The following is a 25,427-nucleotide window of genomic DNA, read 5'->3' as shown; positions in this document are numbered from 1 at the left end:
ATTAGTTCGTTGAAGATTGAGTCCTATACTCTCTGAATGAATAGGGAGCGGACAAGTTCGTTGAAGATTGAGTCCTATACTTTCTGAATGAATAGGGAGCGGACAAGTTCGTTGAATATTGAGTCCTATACTCTCTGAATGGATAGGGAGCGGACAAGTTCGTTGAAGATTGAGTCCTATACTCTCTGAATGAATAGGGAGCGGACAAGTTCGTTGAAGATTGAGTCCTATACTCTCTAAATGAATAGGGAGCGGACAAGTTTGTTGAAGATTGTTTGAGTCTTATACTCCCTGAATGAATAGGGAGAAGACACGTTTGCAAAGGATTGTTCGAGTCTTATACTTCCTGAAGGAATAGGGAGCAGGCTCGTCATTTGAAGATTTTTCAAGTCTTATTTATCCTGACGTAACAGTGAGTGGTTTATTTTTTTGAAGTTCTCATGACCAGACAAATTCGATCATCTTTTGATCTTTGCCCTATTCTCGTTATACGACAATGAGCAAAGAGGGGCAGTTGTAGATGCTTAATTTGTCTGGGGCCTTTACCATTTTCAAATGAAAGCAGTTCTGGGGAGTTAAAAACCAGAAATAAACGTGAGAAGGCAGTTAACAAAAAGAGAGAGCCATTATTGGTAGTTAAGGAGCACGATACTGGGGCAAGAAAAAACTGTAAAGGGTTCAGTTTTTGGGAATTAACCACCAGAGGAATAAATCAGAGGATTACACACAGAAAAAAGGGGGGGAGCAAAAAAGAAGAGAGATATCAGCAACCCATCACCATTACGATGAAAAAGACCTTTTTTATTAGTTTTTTTTACATAATAGAGCAAGAACGAAAAACAGGGTGTAAAGTTTTATTTTCTGAAAGGCAATAGAAGCAAGTTTTGTTTTATATTATTCTCCCAACCGAAGGAAAGTTCACAAAGGGTAGTATCATCTTCTCAAGTCAAAAACAACACCAAATACATAATACAATCTAACAACGAAAGCAACACAGGCAATATAAGCAGGTTATTTTCTTCATATTTTAGAAATACTAAACGCACATGTTTATCATTTTTCTTTCGAAGCTAGTAGAAATATAAACGGGATAAATTAGTTTCTATTTACCTTTGCCTATTTCGGGTCTCGATCGGAGTTTGTTTCAGGCGTGACTCGTCTAGTTGTACTTTCATGGTGCTGCAGCGTCGGTCGAGAGCATAGGTGAGGTCTATGGAGATTAAAAAACAGAAAATCAAAAAAAAATCCAAAATTTCAAACTTTTCTCAAGGTTTTTAACAAACAGTGGATTTTCTTTTGGGGTGTGATTAAAAGGAAGAGTTTAGTGTTTACCTAGGAGTCAATCGCCGGAGTTGAAGCCGCCGGAGTGGAGAAACCCGAACAATAGAGAGTAACAGAGGTCGTCTGGTTTCGGTTAATAGTCCAATAGCAGTCGGGGTTTAATGTAGTCGCCGTTAGGGGGTCAGTAGGTGGCTATGGTGGTTGAGATTTCGAGCGTGGGAGAGTGGATAGGATTCTCGTCTGTGTGGGTTTGGAGAAGAGATAGGGGAGAATGGAGACTTGAACGGCTATGCAAAAAATGAGAAGAATGGTCAGTTTAAGTCTAGTTTTTTTTAATTAGGTTCTATATTAGGAATTATGGGTTATTCACCATTTGGGTCACACAAGGTTTCGTTTTAAGTCATTTTAGTCCTAGAATCGAGTCTTTCATATTTTCAATTTGTTCTTTATACTTTACGCACATTTAATTATGGTCCACATTGTGATTGTATTTATTTTTTCACAGTTTTAGACATTTAACCTCTAAATTGTTGCATGTTTCTTTTTAGTCATGTTTATGTGTTTAGGGTTTATTCTAATTTTAGTCCTTTATGATGTTTATTTGTTTTAGTTTCATTGTTTATTTTGGTGTAATATTCATATGTCCATTTTAATTATTATTTTGTTTGTATTTAAAATTGTAGAGTTTGGTTTAATATAATTTAGTCCTTATTTTAATAGGTACAATTATTTCCTAAAATTTGTAATTTGAGAGGTTATGTTTTTGTTTGTTATGTTTATGTCACATTGGTACATTACATATCAATAAATATAGCTTATAATTTATAGTTATAACAAACATGTTAATGGAATTTTTGTATTAAAATGTCACGTTGTATGTTATTTTTAATTTTGTATAATTAATTTTTGGTACAACATACTTTTTTTCATAATATGCATGATAGCCTCACTTGCATAACTCGACGTATTCATAATTGGATTAAGGGTAATATATTTTTAATTTAAAATTATTTTAAGTGGGCAGTCATAACTGATTTGAGGTCCGCTTTTAATGATTTTAAAATAAAAATGTATCCCTAAAGTGAAACCAAAAAATTGATTCGTCACCTAAAATTTGGGAACGAGAGAAAAAGAAATGTTCGTTTATTTAAATATATCGAGAAAAGGTTGTTATATCTTTAAGATCTGGTCTCGATATTTGTAAATAATCGAACATTCTTTATCTTTCTAAAATGACTTGGCAATTTTAATTTAATTTAATTTGTTTGAGTGTTCTTGAATGTTTTAAATTTACATTTTTATTTTATGGGATCAAAAATCAAATTAAGATCGAATTTGTAAAGTTCATTGCAAAAACGTTAATTAATCGACTAGGTACCGATTTAGGGCGTTGTGGGGGTGCCAATCCTTCCCCACACGTAACTGACTCCCGAACTCGGATTTTGGTAACGCAGACCTTAATTTGTTGTTTTAATTAAAATTAATTTTTATTTAAAATAACAAGCATTTTTGGGTGCCCAATCACACCCTAATCAAAGATTGGTGGCGACTCTTTGAACTGTATTTTTTCGATCATAAAGAAATCCAAAATTTTTCGAAACGAGAGGTTTTCAAATCACATTTGTTTTTAAATTAAAAATCAATTGAAATAGGTAAATTAAAAATTAATGTGGCTTTTAAATCTCACCTTTTTTTCACCTTTCAGAAAAAAAATCGTTTCGACAAGCATGAATGATTTTCTAAATCAATAGCATGCTGGTTAGATGGTCCAGCAGACACTTGATATTTTTAACCTCCTGCGTGTGTAGGCCAGCACCTACACATAAAAATGAATCAAGAATAAATAACTTAATTGGAAAAAAAACTTAACAGTACCTACACATTAGTAAGAATAAATAGTTTAACAATACCTGGTGGACTGTTAAATTGCAAGTTCAATTTTCTTTTAGATTCTTGGACACAAACTTCCAGTGTACTTGTTTGCAACTTCCTTTTTCTTGGCAATATTTTCCATTATATTGGTCCTAATTATCTCCATTAAAGTCAAAATTGGTTTATCGCGAGCTTCCAGAATCATCTTGTGACAGAACCAAAAAATGGCTTAGAATCATATTATAATATAATCATATTTAAATAATTTATTCATTTTACCTTGTTAAATCACTCAGACAAATTGCTGAGAAGCATGTCTAATTTAGTCCTTGGGGAGAAATGAGATTTAGACCATTGGGCAGGGTCTTTTGCATTCAACCAATCAAAAGTTGGTTTTGATAATGCTTTCAGTTCATCCATTGCATCTTCAAACTCTTTTTTGTAGGTAGCTCTAGCTGCCTTCCACAGTGCATCATTTAAGTTCTTTCCTTTGAATTGAGCATTATTCTTAAAGTTGGAGTACAAGTGTCTCACACAAGTCCTATGCTCAGCATTAGGTAAAACATGCATCATTGTCTCAATTAGTCCCTAAAAAACAAGACGCAAAGTATTAGAAAAATTGTTCATAATAGAAAGGAATAATTAATTAAAGGGTAAATCAAAATTACCTTTTGTTTATCTGACATAAATCTGATATTATGGGAGGTTTCAATCTCCAAATCAGTTGTCAACAGTAATAGAAACCAAGTCCAAGATGATTCATTTTCACTAACAACATCATAAGCAATTGGATAGATGTTGTCATTACCATCAATACCAACAGCAGCCAAAAGAGTACCTCCATAATAGCCCTTAAGGTGACAACCATCAATGCTAATTATAGGTCTACAACCTTTGAAACATTCTTTGCATGCTTGTAAACATATGTACATTATTTCAAACACCTTATTATCCAATTTTAGAATGGTTGTGCTTCCAGGATTAGAAGACCTAATTTCTCCAATATAATCATATATCTTTGAGTATTGACCCTTGTGACTCCCAAGGACCATATCAAGAGCTAAGTGCTTAGCTCTCAAGCATTTACTCAATGACACTTTATACACATGATCTTCTAATGCATCCTGCCTTAAAGCTGTAATTGGGCACTGAGGATTAGCCCTAAATTTTTCAAGATATGTTTTAGCCATCCACTTATAGGTTGCATTTTTATTTTTAAAACCCATCAAACAATTATGATCTCCTATATAAGACTTAATTTGCCATGAGGTGTTTGTTTCATCTTTTCAATCAACCCTTGATGCCCAAATATACCATGGACACCCTTCCTTGCAAACAACATGCACCCTAACACTGTCAGTTCTTTTGAATATGATATCAACCCTATTCTTAATCCCAAACTGCCTGACAACCTCTTTGAATTTAACTTATCACCAAAAATCATTCCAACTTTAAACTGTGGGTTTTCCATATCAGTTTCATCGTTAAACTCAGGACATCTATGTTTTCCTCGACCATCAGAGTCAGACTCATAATCAGATTCAGTTTCAGTATGCAATGACTCTACTTCATCAGTTTCATTTTCATCATTCAAAGATGCATTAATATTTCCCTCATCTCTATTGTTTAACCCATTAAAATCTCTTTCAAAATCTACAACTACATGTACCTCATGTACAGACCCCTCTTCCTCACTCACATCATTTTCACTGTATTCAAAACCACTTATAGAAGAATCAGTGTCATCAATAACATATTCTATATCTTCTTCAGAGTTTAACTCAGTCATGAATGTTTCATAAGTTTCATGAGTTTCATGCATTTCAGTTATAACAGTTTCATGAGTTTCAGTTGCATTGTGATATCTGGTTTGAGTGGTTTCAGTGGTTTCGTTCGAGAAGTTTGCTTCATTTTCTTCTAAGTACAAATGAATGTGCCTATTCCTGGGCATATCTTCTAACATGCTAATGATATCACAATCTGTTCTTAATGGCTTAACAACAAATTTATGCTAAGATTGTTCCCAAAACAAATGCCACAAACCAGAATAACCTAACTCTTCCACAATATCATACATTTCAAGCATTGACATATTGTCCACATGGCACATATCAATAAAACTTAACTCCTTTCCAGTGTATTTAAAACCAGATGAATTTACCATAAAGGCACTATGGTGCATAACAATTGTGAAATATTCAGATTCTCTACCTGTCAAAATGCATTAAAAAATCAGTCAACGCATTAAAAATTAACTTTACAATACTAGTGGTCTCCTTACACTACTTTTACAACATTGATAGCAAACAAGAAGACAAAACCAGTATACGGGCCATCATTAACTTGTAAAAAACTAAAATTTGGGACCACCATTGATGACAACTATAGAACAATTAATCATACATGCAGCAAATTTGATGCAACAACCACCGACCATAAAAAAAGTTTTAAAATACCCAACATCCAGCAATATATATTAATATGGATAAACTATTCATTCAATACAGTCATATGCAAAGGCATAAAAATCATGCGGGAAAGCAATCATATATGCACTGAAATAAAAATCATGTGGGAAATCAACAACAATCATATTTTAGACTCTTTTGGAATACAAAAACATAAATAAAACCATATTTAAGTTACATAAATAACGAAGAAAACAACAAATAGTTAGAGATAGAGTGTTTTCATAAAAAAACCTAAAAGTATTTCAAAAAATCTCTAAAAGTATTTCGAAAAAATCTTAAAAAAACGTCAGAGGCTCTTCAAACGCCATTATCGTATTTCATGCTCGCCATTCCTTTCGATCGCAAGAATCGTTTCTCCATTTTGCTTTTGCAGTGACAGATGAAATGAAGGAAATGTTTTTCAGTGATAAAGAATTTTTACACTCTTTTGGAATACAAATGACGAAATGAATGAAAACTTCTGGTTCATTCTTCTGATGGGTTGTATTTGGGAAACCAACGCAAAGTTTTAATTTTTTTTTGAATACTAATGAATTGTTTAATGGGTTTCGGGAATAATAAAACACAAAACTATAAAACGACACCGTTTTAGGAATACAAATAGTCATTTGCAAAACTATGTCGTTTTACTAAACCATCCATGTCATCGCCGTTATGGCATTCGAACGCCATGTCATCGCGCCGTTAACGGATTAACGGCGGAGTGGCAAAATTGAAGTGAAACATAAACGTCCGTGCTAAAATTGACAAAATTAAAACGTCAGTGGCATTTTCGATCCCGAGCATAAAGATGAGTGGTATTTGACATAGATTACCCTTAAAATTTATATTTATAGAAAATAAAAAATATTTTTACTCTACTATAATAAGTTTCTAGTGTCGCCTTTGTGTTAATATCATTTAATTATTAAGACAGTAAAAATCCTAATTGCATGCCAATCTTTAAATTTAAAGTTTTAGTCGTTTTGATTATGCATATTCCGAAAATATGATGTGTAATTTAATATTGAAATCATATATTATTAAAAGAATAAAATTATTAAGGAGAAAAAAATAAAAAAATTAAAATACAGTGAAGTAATTTGTCAAGTTTTCTAACTAAAATTATTTTCTTTTTAAAAAAATATTTTTATAATTTATTATAATATATTAATTCAATTTAAATATCACCTAAACTTATTATAAAAGTGACTCAATTTAGTGTTTTAAATTGAACGATATTCTGTAGTCCATGACTCCGATCGCTTGGTTCACTCTTCAAACCACACGACTGTAAATCTTGCTCCAAATCCCTTTAGAATAAGAACATTCCATAAACAAATGGTTTCTTGATTCTTTATCTGCACAACACAAGCTGCAATCATCGTCAACATTCATTCGCCAAGCCTTTAATAAGTCATCCAAGCTATAAATGAATGCCTGGAAACTCTACTTGCCTTGGGTTTAACCTCCTTCCAAACTTTACTTGCAGGCAGGGACGTAGGATGCTTGCAGGGTATTTCATCCCTTGAACTTGACAACTGTTAACCTAAAGATCTGAACTGCAGCTTCTCTCACCTTCAAAATCTTCTTCCAGCACCAGATATCAAAATAGGATGGAAGACTTTATCCCAAGCTGGTGCTTCATTTGCCGAGGCAAGAACTAACATCCAATCAATTCCTTGCTTCTTGACCCAGGTTTAGTTCCACACCTTTTATCTCACTTTTTTCAGGTTGTTAAAGAGGCTTGTGCCAATCTGATGCCAAAAATGTTGTGTGTCGATACCTCTCTGCAATCTTCACACACTCTTACAATAAGCCAGCGTGCAAGGTGAAGGTGTCAGATGTTAACCCCTCTCTTAATCTTGATGGAGAGATTTTATAGTGACCTTTAATATTGATGTCAAACATAAAGTTATTATGGTTATTCATAGGTTTACAAGCTCGGTAGATTTTATTCTGGTTATTAGGGGGTTATACATTCAAAATCTTTTCTCTAAAGATGTTTTCTTGGAATTTTCATTAAAGAGAAATTCTTTGCACGAGAAATTCCATGATTAAACATGACAGTTTCTTGGTAAAATAAAGTATGGTTGTTAACACTTGATTGTCACCTGCTCTCTCACAAGAGGGCAGAACTAACTAGCTCAGATGACACCCGTTTCTACCATTACATTATCCTGTTTCAAAGAATATTTCATCGGCAGAGCTCCCCCCCCCCCCTTTTTTCAGTTCTGCACTTGGATGCCATGAACAAATGCATACACGTCTGGATTTAAACAAGTAAACTTCTGGTTTACTGAAAAATATCATTTTGTAATCTTAAAACCCAAAAATGGTGAGGTGGTCAGTTGTTTCCTTCCGTGAAAATGGAAAAAACAGCTATACATTCAAAACCCCACCTCTCTTGCTGCTTTGCAGAACCAACCTAATCATCCTAGACATGAACAATATTACCTCAATCCTTCATTTTCACTACTAATTCTCTTACTCAGAGAAGACATGAAACAGCTTCTACTGGAACAACCCTTCTTTGAAATGGTAGCCTTAGGACTATATGACTTGTTTCTTTGACCATCAAGTCCCCATCCATAGCTCTTACAGGATTTCATCTTGGCTCTATTGCTCAACACTTTCTTTGGAAGATCATCTATGCTCATCACCCTTGGTAATGATGTGAATGACTGAGACTTCCCTTGGTAATGCTTTGAAAGCCCTCTCCTGCAAATGGTTTAGAGTTTTGCACAAATTTGATCAGAACCAAGCATTGGTCTCCTGCAATTTCAGATTTTTATTGAAATGGTTCATGTTGTCGGTGCTTACCTGATAGGTAGTTGAGCCATGAGGTCTGATAATTCATAAAGAGGTCCATTGGATGATGATGATGATGCATCCTCAACCAAGTCTGATGAAGATGTTGAAGAAATGGAGTTTTCAGATGAGTTTTCACCAAGAGAGGAGGACGAGTCATCTCCTTCCATGATCATCAAGTTGCTGCCCCAAGCTTCATTGATATCCATCTTCATCTGATTCACAGCAGGAACAAGAACATAAATAAGATCCGAGTTCTGAAAACCCTATGAAAGAGCATATATATATATGTAAAGCCATTGGTTTTGGTGATAATATGAGGTGGCAATAAGCATAGGATAAGGTTGAGCAGTTTAATTATTTAATTGAATAAATGATTTCGGTTATTGTACTCCATTATTCCAAGATTTGTCATTATCACATATCTACTAATGGTGTAGATTTAATATGCCTTTCCCATTGTACTAGGACAATGGATAAGATCTAAATTTGAAGGTATCCATATCCTACTCGGTCTCTTTCTTTGAAAGTTAGGTCTCTATCTTTAGTAACTTCGCTTCGAAAAGCCATGACAACATTTTACATGTCCCAACAGCGATCAGATTGTAAAGGTTGAAACAATGAAGGAGTTAATCTGAAAAATAAAAATTTGTTTGATGACGAAATAAATTAAAATTGAAAATTTGTAATTAATATATAAGTTTTCATGTTAAACTCTCATGATATGATACATGTTGTTTAAGGTTTTAACATTCATACAACTGTAAATATGTATATAGACTTTATAAGTTAGGAAAGGATTTTGTACGGATTGTGGTGTGTTTAGAATTTTTTTAGGATAAATTACACGTTTGGTATTTAAATTATTAATTTTATTTCGTTTTAATACGTTTATCAAAAGAATCTAATGTCTCATTCCACTATCAATTAGTTATATATATATATATTATTTTTGTGATCGATTATTCATTATTATTGATAATTTTATACTATTATTATTTTTATATAAATTTTAATACATAAAAAATGTCCAAAACCCCAAGTTGTATCCAAGGATTTGAAATCAATCTTCTTAGAAATTTGCTTTGACATGAAGAGAATAAGTGATTAAGCTGTTTGATTAAAGAAGCTTTATACTGTGCGTAAAATGGCTAATAATTTAATCCAATGGCCAGCTGGTGATTAGATATATGAAATTGTTCATAAAATTACCTTTACAAATCAATATCTTAAATATTGTTTGGATAAAAAAAATTAAATAATATTAAAAAAAGTTACGAAAATTCCGAGATCAACGTAATTTATTATAATTGTTGATTCTTATTCAAATTAAATCGAAAAACATCAAAATTACAATCCATCCTTTTCTTAACATCTGTCTTGAATTTAAGGAACAGATAATTTCATTTGGTCAAGGAAGGCAAATAGAATTAGTGTATTATTTTAAGAAAACGTAGCCGTCCAATCTATACTTCTAAAGATAACAACCATCCTTTAATCATTGAATTAGTTTGGTTCGTGCACACAAATCAAAAATTTAAATGAATCAAAAATTTAAATGTTAGATTCTAGAGTAGGGATGGATTAAAGAGGACTCTTTTAAAATTTTTAATTTTTTTTATATTTTTGATTTTTTGTTTATTTTTATTAATGATATATTTTTACCTTTAAAATTTTATAAATTTATTTTTCACTAAAGTTTTATAAATTCGTTGTTTTTATTGTAAAAAAATGCGTGTACCTATTATGAAAAATATTGCAAAAGTTGGAGAAATAAATGAATAGATTGAGGCTTTAATTAAAATTATCTTGGATTCGGTTCCTTCTCTTCTTGCAAATATCTTTATGGATTAATTTAATATGAGACAATTGGAATGTTTTATGCTAAAAATTAAGTCCTATATATCTTAAATAAGGTTAAAGATTCGAATTCTAACCTTATAAATAAGGTAAGTTGGATTATTTTCATAGAAAATCTCTATAATACTTGATTCGAATTAATATGTTAATAGATTAAATATCGATAAATATATAAATAATAATAATTTATAAATTATAAATAAAATTATACTTAATTTGAGGTCCGATTACTTTACATTACTTATTCGGGTCATTTCGGACTTAATATCGGACACTTTTCAATTTTAAAGTTCTTAACTTTTAGATTGGGTTCTGTTACTCGGATCAAGCAAAAACTTGCGCTTGTTTCAGCCTTCGTTCAGGAATCAGTCCTTTTGATGGTGACAGCCCAACATGAAAAAAAAAAGTAGACACAAGACAAGAGAACAAACAAATATGCTCCAAGGGACAAAGAGCCGGAATTGAGATACTTTTTCTTAACTAGAATTCACAAAATTTATGGTTATGTCCGTTTCGTCACTCTGACACCACACACGCCAGGCAGGCATCCATGCTTAAGTGCTCACTCACTGTCTCTCACGGTGTAGGAAGAGGAAACAAAGACAGAGAATTAAAGACTTTTACTTGCTGAAGAACGCTGGAAGTTTCGCAGGACCAAAGTTCATATCTTTTAAGGAACAATGGCTTCGAGATTTAGGCTTGTATTTGTAGTTTCTTTGTTGCTTCTACTTCTGGGTATGCTTCTTCTGCAACAGAGTGAATAACAGTGCTTCATTTTGGGGCTTTTCCTTGTTACTTTTTTATTACTATTTAGCTATTTCTCTATTCGTTATTTGCTTCAAATTTTGTATTTTTCAGTCTTGTATCCCCTGATTTTGAGCAAACAGAGTAAAAATCTCATCTTTGTTTTAATTAATTGCTCTTTGGGTCGTCTTAGCTCTGTCATCAAATGTTATCTTTGTAGACCACCAGATGCATTAGTTCTTGCATTCATGTTATCAAATAGGCAGGGGCTTTAATGTCTAGAGACCAGGACAGCTATGTTACAATGTTTGTTTTGGTTTAGGGTTTAGGGTTTAGGGTTTAGGGTTTATATAAATCCTAGACTGACCACATTTTATGTCATGTTATGTTTTTGCCTTGGCAATACATGCTAATTATGTTGTGTGTTGCGAGAGAATTTGTACTAGCTCCGGGAATTTATGACATTACTGATGCCAATTTCTATGACAGATTGCTGCAAAGGAAGCTTTGTTGGCGTTTGCTACGGAAGGAATGCCGATGATCTTCCAACACCTGATAAAGTTGCGAAATTGGTGCAACTTCACAAAATCAAATATCTTAGGATTTATGATTCCAATATCCAAGTGCTGAAGGCCTTTGCAAACACCGGGGTCGAGCTTATGGTGGGAGTTCCGAATTCGGACTTGTTAGCGTTCTCCCAGTTTCAATCAACTGCAGATTCCTGGTTAAAGAATAGCATCCTTCCGTACTACCCGGCCACAAAGGTAACATACATCACAGTAGGTCTTGAAGTAACAGAGAGCCCCAATAATGCCTCTGCCTTGGTTGTGCCTGCTATGCAAAATGTTCTCAAAGCATTAAAAAATGTCGGTCTGCATAAAAGGATTAAAGTTTCGAGCACTCATTCCCTCGGGGTTCTGTCCCGATCATTCCCGCCTTCTGCGGGTGCTTTTAACAGCAGCCATGCATTTTTCTTGAAACCTATGTTGGAATTCCTAGCCGATAATCAGTCACCTTTTATGATCGATTTATATCCTTATTATGCTTATAGAGATTCTCCAAGCAATATCTCTTTGGATTATGCTTTGTTTGAGTCGTCCTCGGAGGTTATAGATCCGAACACTGGTTTACTTTACACTAACATGTTTGATGCCCAGATAGATGCCCTTTATTTTGCCCTGATGGCCTTAAATTTCAGAACAATCCGTGTTATGGTCACTGAAACTGGATGGCCTTCCAAAGGTTCGCCGAAAGAGAAAGCTGCTTCTCCCGACAATGCCCAGACTTATAACGACAATCTAATCCGTCATGTTATCAATGGCTCTGGCACTCCTGCCAAGCCCGGCGAAGAACTAGACGTGTATATTTTCTCGTTGTTTAATGAGAACCGGAAGCCTGGACTTGAATCGGAGAGAAACTGGGGTTTATTTTATCCCGACCAGACTAGTGTCTATAACCTGGACTTCACTGGAAAAGGCACTGTTGAGGCAAACAGTACTAGCGGCACCAAATCGAATACATGGTGCATTGCTTCTAGCAAAGCTTCTGAAGATGATTTACAGAATGCTCTAGATTGGGCTTGTGGTCCTGGGAATGTGGATTGCTCGCCTATTCAGCCTAGCCAGCCGTGTTTCGAGCCTGATAATACACTTTCTCATGCCTCCTTCGCATTCAACAGTTACTACCAGCAAAATGGCGCTACTGATGTTGCTTGCAGTTTCGGGGGAAATGGGGTCAAAGTTGACAAGGATCCTAGTAAGTCAATTACTTCAAACTGAATCTGATTCCTAGATTATACATGCATAGTCATTACCTATTATTCCGACGCCACTTGTATGCGTGAACCTTTAGTTTAGGTGGATGTTTTCGAATGACACTATAATTTGCTTCAATGTGCCCTAACTCGGATGCATCGTGCAAAAGAATATAACTTGTTTAATTATTGGTGCAGGCTATGATAATTGCATCTACGTTACCACACGAGGGTAAGCATGTTTTCTTTGTCATCCTTCATTCTATCCTACTCTATCTATGTTATATTCAGCATGCATTGGCGTCGCCCTCTGATCTGATCATTTAACGTATTGAACTTTGTGATTATCTATCACACAGGGTCAACAAAACCACAACAAGTAATACGACTGCCATTGCTAGCTCTTCTTCGTCGTCCAGACGGACTGAAGTGTGCACATGGGTTGCTAGTTTCTTTCTAATGATACTAATCTCATTCGTCCTAAACCCGATGCATCATTTTCAAGACAGTTAAGGAGAGTCTGACATGCGTTTGGGGTGGGAGGAACTTACTGCAGCAACTAGCTTTTTTGTATGTTATATGATGAGAAGCTGTAAAATGGGAATGAATATTTTGTCCATTGCCGCTGCTTGAAGTGAATGCTGTGTTATTCACCTCATCAATGTCCCTGGTTTTGGTATTGTTTAGCTTAGCATTTGGCTTAATTCTTTTAAGCGTTTGACAGGCACAAACAGAAGATTACATGAACAAAGTTGGCCAAATAATTTACCAAACCCATTAGAGAAAGCCAACATAAACTCAGACCTTCAATAACACCATCCACGAAACAAGTTCGTAAACAGAGCAGGAGATCATAAGCATGACTTACAAACACCAAACTTTCTGCATCTGGAAAAGGGTTCCCTTAAGTACTAGAATAATACTAACTGCACTCAACAATTACAACATGAGGTAACCAAGAGCACTTCTGTATAAATGCCAAGAAGAATTGCTACAAATAAAGGACACAGCAAAGAGATCAAAGACCCTGCTCAATCAGATAATCACCGAGCCTTTCGACAACCATGTTGCACTGCCCGGGGGTCATTGGTTCATCATAGATTCCAATGATCAAGGCCTGATTGGTCTTTTTAACGGTAACACCTCCAGGTCCCTGAAATTAAAATGACAAAACGCTCAGAATACAACCATTGACAAGATAGAGACTAGAAAGTTATGCGGTCATCTGAAATACACCCCCTATGCAATCTCAAATGCATTGAGGCACAAGAACACAAGAAGTAAGGTGCATAGAAGTAAGATCATGAACCAGATGCATACCAAATACATACGAGAGCACAGCATCAATGCAACTAATTTGATCAAAAGGTTGAACCAAGAAACTACACTCGGATCTAAATGCATAAATAACAAATCTATTTGTCTTGATCATAATCTAAAAGAATGCATCTGCTCATGAGATTTGTTAGTGTGACAAGCACAGCGAAATTCAGAACCGCCGAAAATCATCACCTTCTTCCCTCGAATAACGGCTCCTGGTTCACCTTGGATCACCATGTATTTAGTGCCACCAAGGTACAATCCAGTCGGGGCAAGTGATCCAGGCTCATTGAAGTCATTCATGATGCCCGTGATTTCTTCCATCTTAAACTGAAATTAACATAAAACCGAGAAGACTTAAGCACAGGTCAAATCGGGAAAACGAAAAGTAAATAACCATTACATTCTACTGTCTAAAAGCCTAAAAAACCAGCTAAACGAACAGGATTTGCATATTCAAAATGTTGCATTCTCTAAATCATGGTCAACTGCAGAGATCTATTAGCAAAAGTAGATTTCAATTGATTTAAACAATGGATAATGCTTATAAAACAAATAAATCTAAACAAACAGAAACAAACCCAGAAATCATACATGTTTTCCATGCATGAAAAGTCAAATCTTTCAATAAATCATGCAACATAAACTAATAAATCATAGCAAAAAAAAAAACACCCAACTTGAACTTCGAAAAAAAAATCGTTTCACTAAAGAGTAAACAAATAACAGTCCTTTCGGAGCAAATCAGATCAGCTAATAAATCAAACAATGAGAATTCAAATCAGATCCCGTAACTCAAAGGATCAATCTTTTTCTTCGAGAAACCAAACCCAAAACCAAAAAAAGGGGGAATTTGGAGGTGAAGAATAACCTGAGGGAAATTGGAGCTCTGGGCCCAAACGCTGCCGTCTTGGCCGATGATAGCCGCGGCAGTGAGATGGTTGCCTTCGATATCACACAGCAAGTGATCATCAACATAAGCTTGCCACGACATCTTCTTCTTCTTCCTAAGCTTCCGTTGATTTCTTCTAGTAGAGCTTGAGAGTTTCAAAAAAATAAAATAACTGAGAAAGTGTTTTGACTGAAGGGAGAGACACGGAGATATAGCGTAGGAACAACGAGAGATGCTTTATTTCTTTATTTTTCGTTATTTTTCCTTAAATTTTCTTTCCTGTTTGGGCCACAAACAAATTTTTGGGTAAAATATCTAAGGCACTCAAATATTAGTTTGGTTATAAAAGGTCTCTTTTTGTTTTTAAAAATCATAATATAATCATTTAATTAAAATATTATTACAAACATGTCACTTATCATTACATATTAGACTAAATAGTTATGTGATCTAACATAATAATAATTTTAATCTCAAAACTTATAAATTTTATCATTTTGATCCTGATTTGAAAAGACTAAATAAATTTTATATTTTATATTTCAAAATTTTATCAATTTAATTTTTATTCTTCTACTAAATTACTTGTTCGTCTCCAATGAATGTTATAATGTTTTTATGATATAATAACCGTTTAAAAATAACTTGTTATTGCTTTATAGTAGAGTGTAATTATCTAATTGCTATTTTGGTCTAATAGTCTCACTTGATTTAGTAGTATTATGAAAAAGGATTAAATTAATAGAACTTTTGAATATGAAGGGTTAATCGATTTGATAAAATTTACAAGTTTTAGTGACTAAAATTATTATTACACCAAACAAATTAGACACATATTTCAACTTTAGTGATATAGCAATCTATTTGTTACAAAAAATTAGTTAATATAAATATATATAATCATTGGAGGAATCCAAATAGATTAAAAATTTGAGTTAATGACACCTCATGCGCCCAAAGTATAATCTTTGTTTTAAATTGATCCACAAACTTTTAAATATTTTAATTTCATCATTAGAATATGATTATTATTCTAAATTAGTCTTCAAACTTTTGAACATTTTAATTTCATCCCCAAATTATGACCTTCATTCTAAATTGGTCCCTAAACTTTGTGAACATTCCAATTTTATCCCAAACTATATGTATACTAATCACATCACTTGTTAATAAAATCGTCATGTCAAGATATATTATTCTATGTTTGAGAAAAAACAAATTTGAGGTTAAACTATGGTTGAAACAAATTACACATTTGGATGAAATTTGGGATGAAATTGGAAGATTCAAAAGTCTAATGACTAATTTAGAAAAAGGGTCATATTTTAAGGATGGAATTAGAATGTTCAAAAGTTTAAGGACTGATTTAGAATGAGAGTCATGTTTTGAGGATGAAATTGGAATATTCAAAAGTTTGAGGATCAATTTAAAATGAAGATTATAGTTTAGGAACATATGATGTAATTAACTCTAAAATTTATATATAAATATTATTTTTTATAGGTAAAGTATACAAATGATTACTAAATTATACTGAAATAATCTTTTTGACATTAAAAATTTTAAAAGTTATAAAATGATCATTAAACTTCTCAAACAATTACAAAAGGATCATTAAACCTATTAAATTATTATAAAATGAACCTTAAACTTATTGACATTTATAATTATCTTATAACATAAAATGATAATATTATAACAACTCGATAAGTTAAATAATCATTTTTTAAGTTTTAAAAGTTCAATGACCAAAAATATCGTTTCAACATAGTTTAATGTCCATTTATGTACTTCACCATTCTTTTCTAATTTTCACGAAATAATTAGAATAATAAATTTTTAATCTTAATCGTCCATTTGTATTTAGCTTATTCCATAATTATATTTTTATGTAAATCTAACAAGTTTTATACAATGTAATCAAATCACACCATAATACCATTAAGAAACAGATAACAACGTCTAATTTAATACCATTAAAAAATAAAGGATAACACACATAAACTTTAATCTTTAATTTAAGATTTAAAAAGATGTAACCAAATCTTTAATTTAATCTCACCTTAACAATGATTGGTGGCGATTCTCATATTTTCTTAAAATTATTTTATTTTTCAAAAATGTCAAATCGATCTTCACAGTTAAAAATCGATTACGACACATAATATTCGAATCTTCTTTATAAGAAAAACCCAGAACATGGAAATAAATTAAAAAATAATAATGGCATCAATCTGTGTCCAAAAGAGAACATTTATGGAGTGAATCAAACAATCTTAAACTTAACAAAAATATTAGGGTTTTTTTTCCTTTCAATGAGAGAAAAATGCAAAATTGGATTTGATTTGGTAGGTCAATTACATGCCCTGATCAGAAAGATAATCTCCCAACCTCTCTACAACAAGGTTGCATTGCCCCGGAGTCACTGGCTCATCATATATCCCGAATATAAGTGCCGCAGCCGTTTTCTTAATCGTGATCCCTCCCGATCCCTACACCGCACCAAATCCAAGTCGTAATATAGGAGTTTATTCCGTAATATAAATTTAAAAAGTTAAATTAGAAATTTAGGAGGTGCATTACCTTTTTGCCACGAATGACAGCACCGGGCTCGCCCTGGATCACCATATACTTGACTCCGCCGAGGTGTAAGCCTGTCGGGGCAAGGTGGTCCGGGGAGTCAAAATCTTTCATGATGTCGGTGATCTCGTTGCCCTTCAACTGTAAGTAAAAAAAAAAAAAAAAGGAATCACGTGAGACGAGAAAGGTAGAAAACAAATAGGGTTAGCATGAAAAGTGACGAGTACGTCAGGAAATTTTTCGCTCTTAGCCCAAACATTGCCATCATGGCCGATGATAGCGGCGGCAGTAAGGTGCTGGTTTTGGCCTTCGATGTCACACATCAAGTGCTCGTCTACGTAAGTTTGCCACGACATTTTCGTCTTGTTGGTTTGTTTTGTTTACCACGAGATGTTGGGTTTTTTCCCTTCTGTTTTGATTTTTGTTTTTGTTGATTGTGAAATGGAAGTGGGGAGGCAATGGGGTTGAAGAGTTTGGGAAGACGATAACTAAGTGAAGGATTTGAACAAGTTTTGAGGAATTGTGAGCCATGCGTTTTGCTTCGTTTCATTACTGCCATTCACCTTCCGCCTTTACTTCAGCATGCATTGGAGTCCAGACTCATACGGATAAAAACCCAAACCGTTCCATTTTTTTCCAACCGGCTGAATCTTCATTTTCAAACGGAACGGAATCCAATTTTATTTTGGATAATTTTTTTTAAATAAAACAATATATGTTTAGAATTTTTCAATTAATTAACAACGTTTACATATTTTATAAATGCAACTGCTCGAACCTAAGATCTCTAAGTAAAATAAAATTTCTTTAACCACTAAAACAACTCGATGAATTCATTTTAAATAATTACAATAATAGTCTATCTCGCTTCATCCATTTTTTTTAAAGAGCGTACTTTGTATTACGAATAATTGCAAAGTACACCACCTTGAGGACCTCATTAAAAAACCTCCCTAACCTTAAGTGAAGGAAAAAGAGTGAACCAAGAGGTGGAAAGTATCGAATACAAAAATCACATTAACAACACATAAGGCATACCCCAAGCCACAACCCAACTCAAACTAACACCAATACAAACCATGCAACAAAACGAAGACAGATCGAGCTGGACAACCATAATATTGATCTGCAGCGAACACAGCAGCAAAGGAACGTATCCAAATAACAACAGAACCCCTGATCACCAAACCTGCTAAAACACTAACATAGCACCATGACTTCAACATTCTTCCTCCCAGCACACAAAACTCATCAAACAAACATTCTCCATTTCGCTTCATCCATTTCATCATATAATTTTTTTTTATTTTAATTACATACATGTATCACATAAGGGTAAGACAAAATAGGATAGGTGAGAATAATTGTATTAACGATATAAATTATTTTATGAGATGATTACAAATAAAATATCATAATCAAATTTTTATTATAATATAGATTATACATCCATAATTTATTTTTTTTATCAAATAAAAATAAAATTTATCTTTTTTTATATATTTATTTTTTATCAAATAAAATAATAATAATTTTTTTTATAATATCTCTATATATCTGTACATTTTTCAATTAGTTCTTTATTTTAATTGAATAAAAATAAAAAAGAATTATTTATTTCATGTTAATAAATAATCAGTTTATTCAATATCTACACATAATTAATCAGTTATCTAAATATTAGCTCGAAGTAAGTACTCAAAAACTCATTTTTTTTATGTTTAATAAATAATTTATCTAAATATTTAATTTTATGTCAAATTTAAAATAATTAAATATCTACACATAATTAATCAGTTTATTCAAGTTTAAGTATTCAAAATCGATAATTGAATTAGATTAACCATATAAAATTAATAAATCTAATTAATGATATGTGTATATAACTATATGTGTTTTTTACTTAATAAAATATTTATCTATGAATATATATGTATTTTTATGTGGTTTGAATTTTTAAATTTTATATTTGTTTATATAAATTTATCAAAATTATATGATTTATAACACGAGTCATACTTTTTACTACTCAAATAATATATATATATATATATATTAAGATTTTTAAGGGATGACGTGGCTTTTTTTGTAAAAAGAAATTCGAAACATCATAATTAGCTCTGCCTTGAATTCACAAAAAAAAAAGGATAAGTTGAAAGAGTGAAACCGTCCCGCCAGCGTTGGGCTCGTCACACAAATAGAACCAAATCTATCTAATCAAGGAAATAAAGTCAACGGTTAAAAAACCAAAACACAAAGACGGCAGCGTTTTACACTTTACTGCAGTCGTGGTATATAAATTTTAGGATAGCCCGGTCGGATCTTCAATGCATCAGCCACTCTACGGGAGAGATCCAATAAAAAGAATAAAATAAACTCTCCCTCTCAAATTACCGAATAATTGTTTTCGCTTCAATGGCTTCTCGGTCCCTAATCTCCGTATTCCTCGTCCTCCTCATCGGCTCCGGTATCAATTCCTCGGCTACTTTGGAACCCATTATCCGACTCCCGACGACGAGAGCAACGGAGGCCGACAGCCGATCCCACGGCGACGAAGACGGAATTTACTGTGCAAGCTGGCATCTAGCCGCCGAGACCAATAACGCCGGCGGTTGGACCCAGATCCCCTCCCGCTGCCATTTCTACGTCAAATATTACATGACCGCTAAACGCTACGAGTCCGACTGCGAGGTCGTCGCTAATTTCTCCCTCGCATTTGCCTCCACCGTCGAGATGGCTCCCGACGGGAAAGACGCCTGGATCTTCGATGTCGACGAGACTTTGTTGACCAATATGCCCTACTATATAGATCATGGGTTCGGGTACGTACATTGACCATCTCCTTTGTTTCTCTGGTTAAACTACGTATTTTAATGTCTAAATTATTATTTTTATTTTATTTTAGTATCTAAATTTTATTTTGCTTCAAAAGTATACCTAAGATTTCATTTAGTAACCGATTTTGAAAAAAAATAAAATTTGGTATAAAATGAAATGAATCTGATAGTTTACTCTTGTTTTTTTAAATCCCATGTGTCAGATAAGATTCGAAATGGATGCACTCTCTTTGCTTTTTGGTTGCGTTAATGGCATTGAAAAACTCAGATCTTGCGGTGTAAAGTTGGTCTTAGCGGGTTAGATCACTGATGGGCTTTGTTAATCCACGGTTACCGTGCGAGCACATGAAAATTATATTAATATTGATTATGAATCATTTGCTCTTAGCCTATTAATATTGATATTTAAGGAAGGAAAATGATAACTATTGTACTGTATTGTTTTTTTTTTCTTGAATGCAATGACAAAATTTTGCGGGAAAAAAAACTACATCAAAGACAATAATATTTTCCGGTGCAATGGAATTACCCCTAAATTAAAATGAATTCGCTACTTAAAAATATGCTTAGTTATTATTTAAAATTGGTAATGATTAATTAATTATTGGTAGATGGATGAGGTGGGAGATTTCTTAAGTAAAGTATGGATTCGAGACAAAATTGGGTTTAAATAATTGCTCATAATGATCCTTTGTCGTAAGAGAAAATTGGCGTCACATGATGGACCTTTATATTATTCAGTCCAGATTAATAAACTTTAAAGATTGCCTTTAAGAGAGTTAAGACAATCCAAGTAAAATATATCTTAATATAGATCAATTATGGTGATGAAAATACGTTTGATACATCAGTCGAGTCAGGTAAAATTAAAGAATCCCTCTTTGTGGTGGGATTATGTGATGGAATCATTGTAGTATATTTTGGGAGATTGATTCAAGAACATTATTTCGCTATTCTAAAATGATTTTCATCTTGGTTGTGTTTTGACACTGGATGAGGAACGTGCATATTCCGTGGTCCTAGTTGTTAGTTTTGTCTATTGCTAATATTGGTGGTTGATGACATATGGCTTGTGCAAAAAGGTTGATATATGGCAATGACTAGGGCGGCTCATGTTTATCTGTGTATACCGAATGGAAAGGAGTTATCTGATCTGTTTACTTTGTCGTACATTTTATATGCGTGTGGCTTTCATTCATCGAAATCTGAGGCTGTCTTGCGATGAATGTAGATCAGAAGTCTTCAACGAGAGCTGCTGGGATGAGTGGGTGGCATTAGCCAAGGCCCCAGCCATGCCATCGAGTTTGAAATTGTATAACGCATTGAAGCAGATGGGGTTCAAAATATTTGTGCTTACCGGCCGAAGGGAACATCAGAGGCAGGACACCAGCAAGAATCTTGAGCTTGCCGGGTATACTGGCTGGGAAGGGCTTATCTTGAGGTATGTTAAGCTTTCAAGCAAGCATTTCCCCGGTTCTGGTTTTAATGATCATACTTTCTAAAAACATTATAATGGGTTATGGTACAGAGGAGCTTCAGATAGAGGGATACCAGCGACAGTATACAAATCAGAGAGGAGATCGGTTCTGTCAAATGGAGGTTATAGAATTCATGGGAGCTCTGGAGATCAATGGAGTGACTTGCTGGGTTTTGCAGTGGCAAAACGTTCCTTTAAACTGCCTAATCCAATGTATTACATAGGCTAGAAAACATTGAAAAAAGGGCAATTGCCTGCAACTTATTGTTGTTACTCCACTTCCTGATGTTCAAATTTAATGACTAGTTTATCCAGCATTTTTTTTTTTGCTTTCACTTTACTTTAGATAATCTTTGATGGCTTCTAGTCTTACAAGTCTAAGCAGAGCTTTGGAATTTGTCGATCCTGAACTGAAGTTGTAGGGATTGGTTTGGTTTTCTAATCAGACAAACATTATGATTGGATCAATGACTGTTGAATTGAGTGATAATGAGTTCAATAGACCTTTAGGTTTGGGTTCGTGTTGGGAGAGTGTAGTGTCTGGTTTAGGATAGATATCATATTTTAAAGAAGGAAAAACAGGACATGAAGTTAGAAGCTCCAAGTTGAAATTTGCCATTAATAAGTGGGAAAATTGACAACCAGTAATTTCCACCGTAACGAGATCATGGAGATGTTGAGCTTACATTAACCACCAAGTTCCCAAGCAATGCACCACAAACCAGAGGCTGTGCAGAGGGGATTCTGAGACAACTCAACCCTCCTCCGGGGATCACCGAGCACTCTGGTTGCGGTCTCTGCATGTCTCTCCCGGGTATACAATTAATCGAGAAGTCAAATCCGGTATTCCTAAAGAACTTGGAACATTCTTGGCTAAACCCGGAGAAGAAATTGTATGCAACGGTCAAATTCATAAGGCTGCTTAATGAACAAACCAAATCAGGGAGTACACCGGATAGTTTGTTGTGTGCCAGATTGAGGACCTCGATGTCACTTAAACAAGATATCGTGTCCGGCAAATGACCCATCAGCGAGTTGCGGCTCACGTCGAAAACTTGCATCTCCGAGAACAGCCCAACGCCATCCGGAATGCAGCCTGTTAACTGGTTGTTAAGCAGTAAAATCTCCTTCAATTTCGAACCGGATAGCCCGAAACTCACAGGGATGTTTCCACTGAACTTGTTGTTGGCCAAGTTTATAACCGAAGCCGGTGAATTCCCCAGATTTTGTGGGAGTTCACCTTCAAACTGGTTGTTGTTGAGAAGATGGCATCGAGTCTTCTGTCGAATAGATCATCAGGGATGGGTCCTGAGAAGCTGTTGAACCTAAGGTCTAAATAAACAAGATTGGGAATGTATAAAACAACCGTGGGAAAAGGACCTGAGAAATGGTTGTTGCTGAGGTCCAACTCTTGAAGTGATATAATGTCTCTGAAAGTTTCAGGGACTGTGCCCGATAAACGGTTGCTGTTAAGGTGGAGGATCGAGATATCAGTCAGCAAAGACAGTTCTTTCACCAGCGTGCCTTGTAGATTTGCATGGTTGAGATCTATGCCTGCAACAAATGGACCCATTGCACCTTGAGAACCAGCACAAAAGACCCCTTTATAAGCACACACATCATAGCCAACCCAAGTCTTCAAAATCCCCAATGGATCATCTGTGATGGCAGATTTCCATGCTTGAAGAGCAGTGTAAGCACTGCTCAGCTTTGAAACTGGAGCGCCTGATGGAGTTGGGTTGTTGTTGTAGCTGTTGATTCCTCCACCAATCCTAACACCGCCACCGCCACCAGCATTGCCGATACTAATGCCGACACCTCCACCCACGGTCATGGCTGCTGCTTGTGTTGGAATTATCTGCCAAAGGATAAAAGCCAGGAGCCAGAACTTGCCCATTTTCTTTTCCTCTACGTTGAAGACGGTGAGATGTTTACTGTGATACTGATGGGTAAGTTTTCTTGTAATGTTTGTGTAGCAAAATGCAGGTTAGACTGCTGCATTGAAGACAGTACATGGTGGGGGTTTATTTGCTCATGAATGCTTTATTTAATTATTTGTTTTTGTGAATGGTTCGGTCATGGTCTTGGGGCTCTTCTTTTTGTTGTACGCGTTGCTTTTACTGTGCAAAAGTTGACTTGAGAGGCTAATGTGGCAGACCCAGAAAAGGGCGGCTGTTGGACTTGGCTGAGCTCTCATGGCCATGCCTAACGGCCTGATGCGGTAGAAAAGCCTGACCTTGGTCCCTAGGCAAATGCATTATAAAAGAAAAATAGTAATAACAATGAAGGCCTAGTATTTGAAAATAAATAAATAAATAATATGTTATCAAATATTGATAATGTTTTTTTTTAACTATGAGTATTTTTAATATATATATATATTTTAAAAAGAAGATAATTATATTGTAATAAGAAGTACTTAAAGTTATTTGAGATCAAGATTAAATTGAAACAATTTGAAGTTTAAAAATATTTATTTTTCATTTTATTACCCGACCTATCATTTGAATTCATTTGATCCCTTAAATATAATTTAATATATTATTTTAAAAATATAAAAATAAAACAATTGGATCAATTAATACCATAAAAATCGTATATCCAGTTATAGTTGAATTAATAAATTAATTAAAAATATACTGGAATCCACCTACTTAACTGTCTGCTTGTCCCTATAAAGCTTAGCTATACAGTTACAGCTTTATAACGTTGCGTGGTAGCTGATGGTCGTAAATTGAAATAAATAAAATCAGAGGAAAGGCTGGGAAGATGTAGGTGATAAGATAGGATCCAACCATATTATAAATACCGGTTAATTGCTGCACGTTGATATATTGCACGTGACCCAATAAGGTGAATCACCACTTTAAACTACGTGATAATCACATTTGTTTTTCCGATATTATCTACTTTAGTTATCAATTTAAAAATTAAGCGAAAATAATTTATAATGTTATTGTTCTGTTCGACATCGTTAATATATGTTAACCCATTAACAAAAATTTTATGTGACACTTAAAAAAATCATATGTTGCTTCTTCTTCTCATAAAACCACCCACACAACCATTTCAATTACAAAAGCATCCATTAAAACACGTTAAAACTCCCATGTCGTAACTTTGGTTCTTGGCCCTTCTCTGACGAACATTGCTACAATTTTTTCGGTCGAAACGTCTCTAGTGATGGTGCCGGTCGATGAAAGATTAGGATGAATCCGACTAGAGGTTCCTCGAAAAGAAAGTGTCTCGGTTTCATCTTCACTGCTAAGCCATCACCACGACCCAAAGTGATGATTATTACCACTTCCTTGAGAAGATGAGCTGAAAAACGTGGCATCAGTCGATGCATTCTCGCTTTTGAGATGAACCCTTTTCTTCTTATTCTTCCTCATTTTGTGTCTATTGATGTTTTTATTCTTCACGTATAATCCAAAATCTTTACAATCAGAGCAAAGATTCAATGGCGATAAAAGGGTTATTACCGGCAGGGCATTTTCGGACATCAAAACCAGGGCTAAACCTGAACCCTAAATAACAAAAAGAGGATCAC

The 25,427-nt window shown here is 34.2% G+C and overlaps 5 protein-coding genes and 1 pseudogene across 6 annotated transcripts; 2 read left to right on the top strand and 4 right to left on the bottom strand.

The window, feature by feature from the left end:
- Positions 1 to 8,009: 8,009 nt before the first annotated feature.
- Positions 8,010 to 8,661, bottom strand: LOC120156645. Its single transcript, XM_039167945.1, has 2 exons — positions 8,427 to 8,661; positions 8,010 to 8,324 (listed from the first exon to the last, which is right to left on the bottom strand). Exons 1-2 carry the CDS (start codon positions 8,627 to 8,629, stop codon positions 8,057 to 8,059), a joined length of 471 nt encoding a protein of 156 aa, XP_039023876.1. The 5' UTR covers positions 8,630 to 8,661; the 3' UTR covers positions 8,010 to 8,056.
- A 2,181-nt stretch (positions 8,662 to 10,842) lies between these two features.
- On the top strand, positions 10,843 to 13,420 carry LOC120156670 (glucan endo-1,3-beta-glucosidase 13-like). Its single transcript, XM_039167962.1, has 4 exons — positions 10,843 to 11,009; positions 11,508 to 12,773; positions 12,970 to 13,003; positions 13,131 to 13,420. Exons 1-4 carry the CDS (start codon positions 10,955 to 10,957, stop codon positions 13,282 to 13,284), a joined length of 1,509 nt encoding a protein of 502 aa, XP_039023893.1. The 5' UTR covers positions 10,843 to 10,954; the 3' UTR covers positions 13,285 to 13,420.
- Positions 13,421 to 13,548: 128 nt separating this feature from the next.
- LOC120156671 (profilin-1) lies at positions 13,549 to 15,198 on the bottom strand. Of its 2 annotated transcripts, XR_005519079.1 has the most exons (4): positions 14,963 to 15,184; positions 14,284 to 14,421; positions 13,709 to 13,924; positions 13,549 to 13,649 (listed from the first exon to the last, which is right to left on the bottom strand). XR_005519079.1 is itself a non-coding variant. In XM_039167963.1 (3 exons), exons 1-3 carry the CDS (start codon positions 15,083 to 15,085, stop codon positions 13,790 to 13,792), a joined length of 396 nt encoding a protein of 131 aa, XP_039023894.1. In that variant the 5' UTR covers positions 15,086 to 15,198; the 3' UTR covers positions 13,679 to 13,789. The 2 variants fall into 2 exon arrangements, 1 of the variants encoding a protein (XP_039023894.1); XM_039167963.1 differs by lacking the exon at positions 13,549 to 13,649 and having other exon boundaries at positions 13,679 to 13,924; positions 14,963 to 15,198.
- Positions 15,199 to 17,340: 2,142 nt separating this feature from the next.
- LOC120156600 (profilin-4-like) lies at positions 17,341 to 17,961 on the bottom strand. The gene is made up of 3 exons (XM_039167898.1): positions 17,791 to 17,961; positions 17,567 to 17,704; positions 17,341 to 17,475 (listed from the first exon to the last, which is right to left on the bottom strand). The coding sequence occupies exons 1-3, from the start codon at positions 17,917 to 17,919 to the stop codon at positions 17,341 to 17,343; spliced, it is 402 nt and encodes a 133-aa protein (XP_039023829.1). The 5' UTR covers positions 17,920 to 17,961.
- A 1,985-nt stretch (positions 17,962 to 19,946) lies between these two features.
- LOC120156630 (acid phosphatase 1-like) lies at positions 19,947 to 22,202 on the top strand. Its single transcript, XM_039167929.1, has 3 exons — positions 19,947 to 20,385; positions 21,632 to 21,841; positions 21,929 to 22,202. The coding sequence occupies exons 1-3, from the start codon at positions 19,979 to 19,981 to the stop codon at positions 22,104 to 22,106; spliced, it is 795 nt and encodes a 264-aa protein (XP_039023860.1). The 5' UTR covers positions 19,947 to 19,978; the 3' UTR covers positions 22,107 to 22,202.
- A 244-nt stretch (positions 22,203 to 22,446) lies between these two features.
- Positions 22,447 to 23,855, bottom strand: LOC120156650 (annotated as a pseudogene).
- Positions 23,856 to 25,427: the final 1,572 nt, after the last annotated feature.

The sequence above is a fragment of the Hibiscus syriacus genome, unplaced genomic scaffold (genome assembly GCF_006381635.1).
Source record: "Hibiscus syriacus cultivar Baekdansim isolate YM2019G1 unplaced genomic scaffold, ASM638163v2 tig00111234_pilon, whole genome shotgun sequence".
In the NCBI taxonomy this organism is placed as follows: domain Eukaryota; kingdom Viridiplantae; phylum Streptophyta; class Magnoliopsida; order Malvales; family Malvaceae; genus Hibiscus; species Hibiscus syriacus.
The sequence above is the reverse complement of the archived record's forward strand: the minus strand, read 5'-3'. Positions and strand labels throughout refer to the sequence as shown.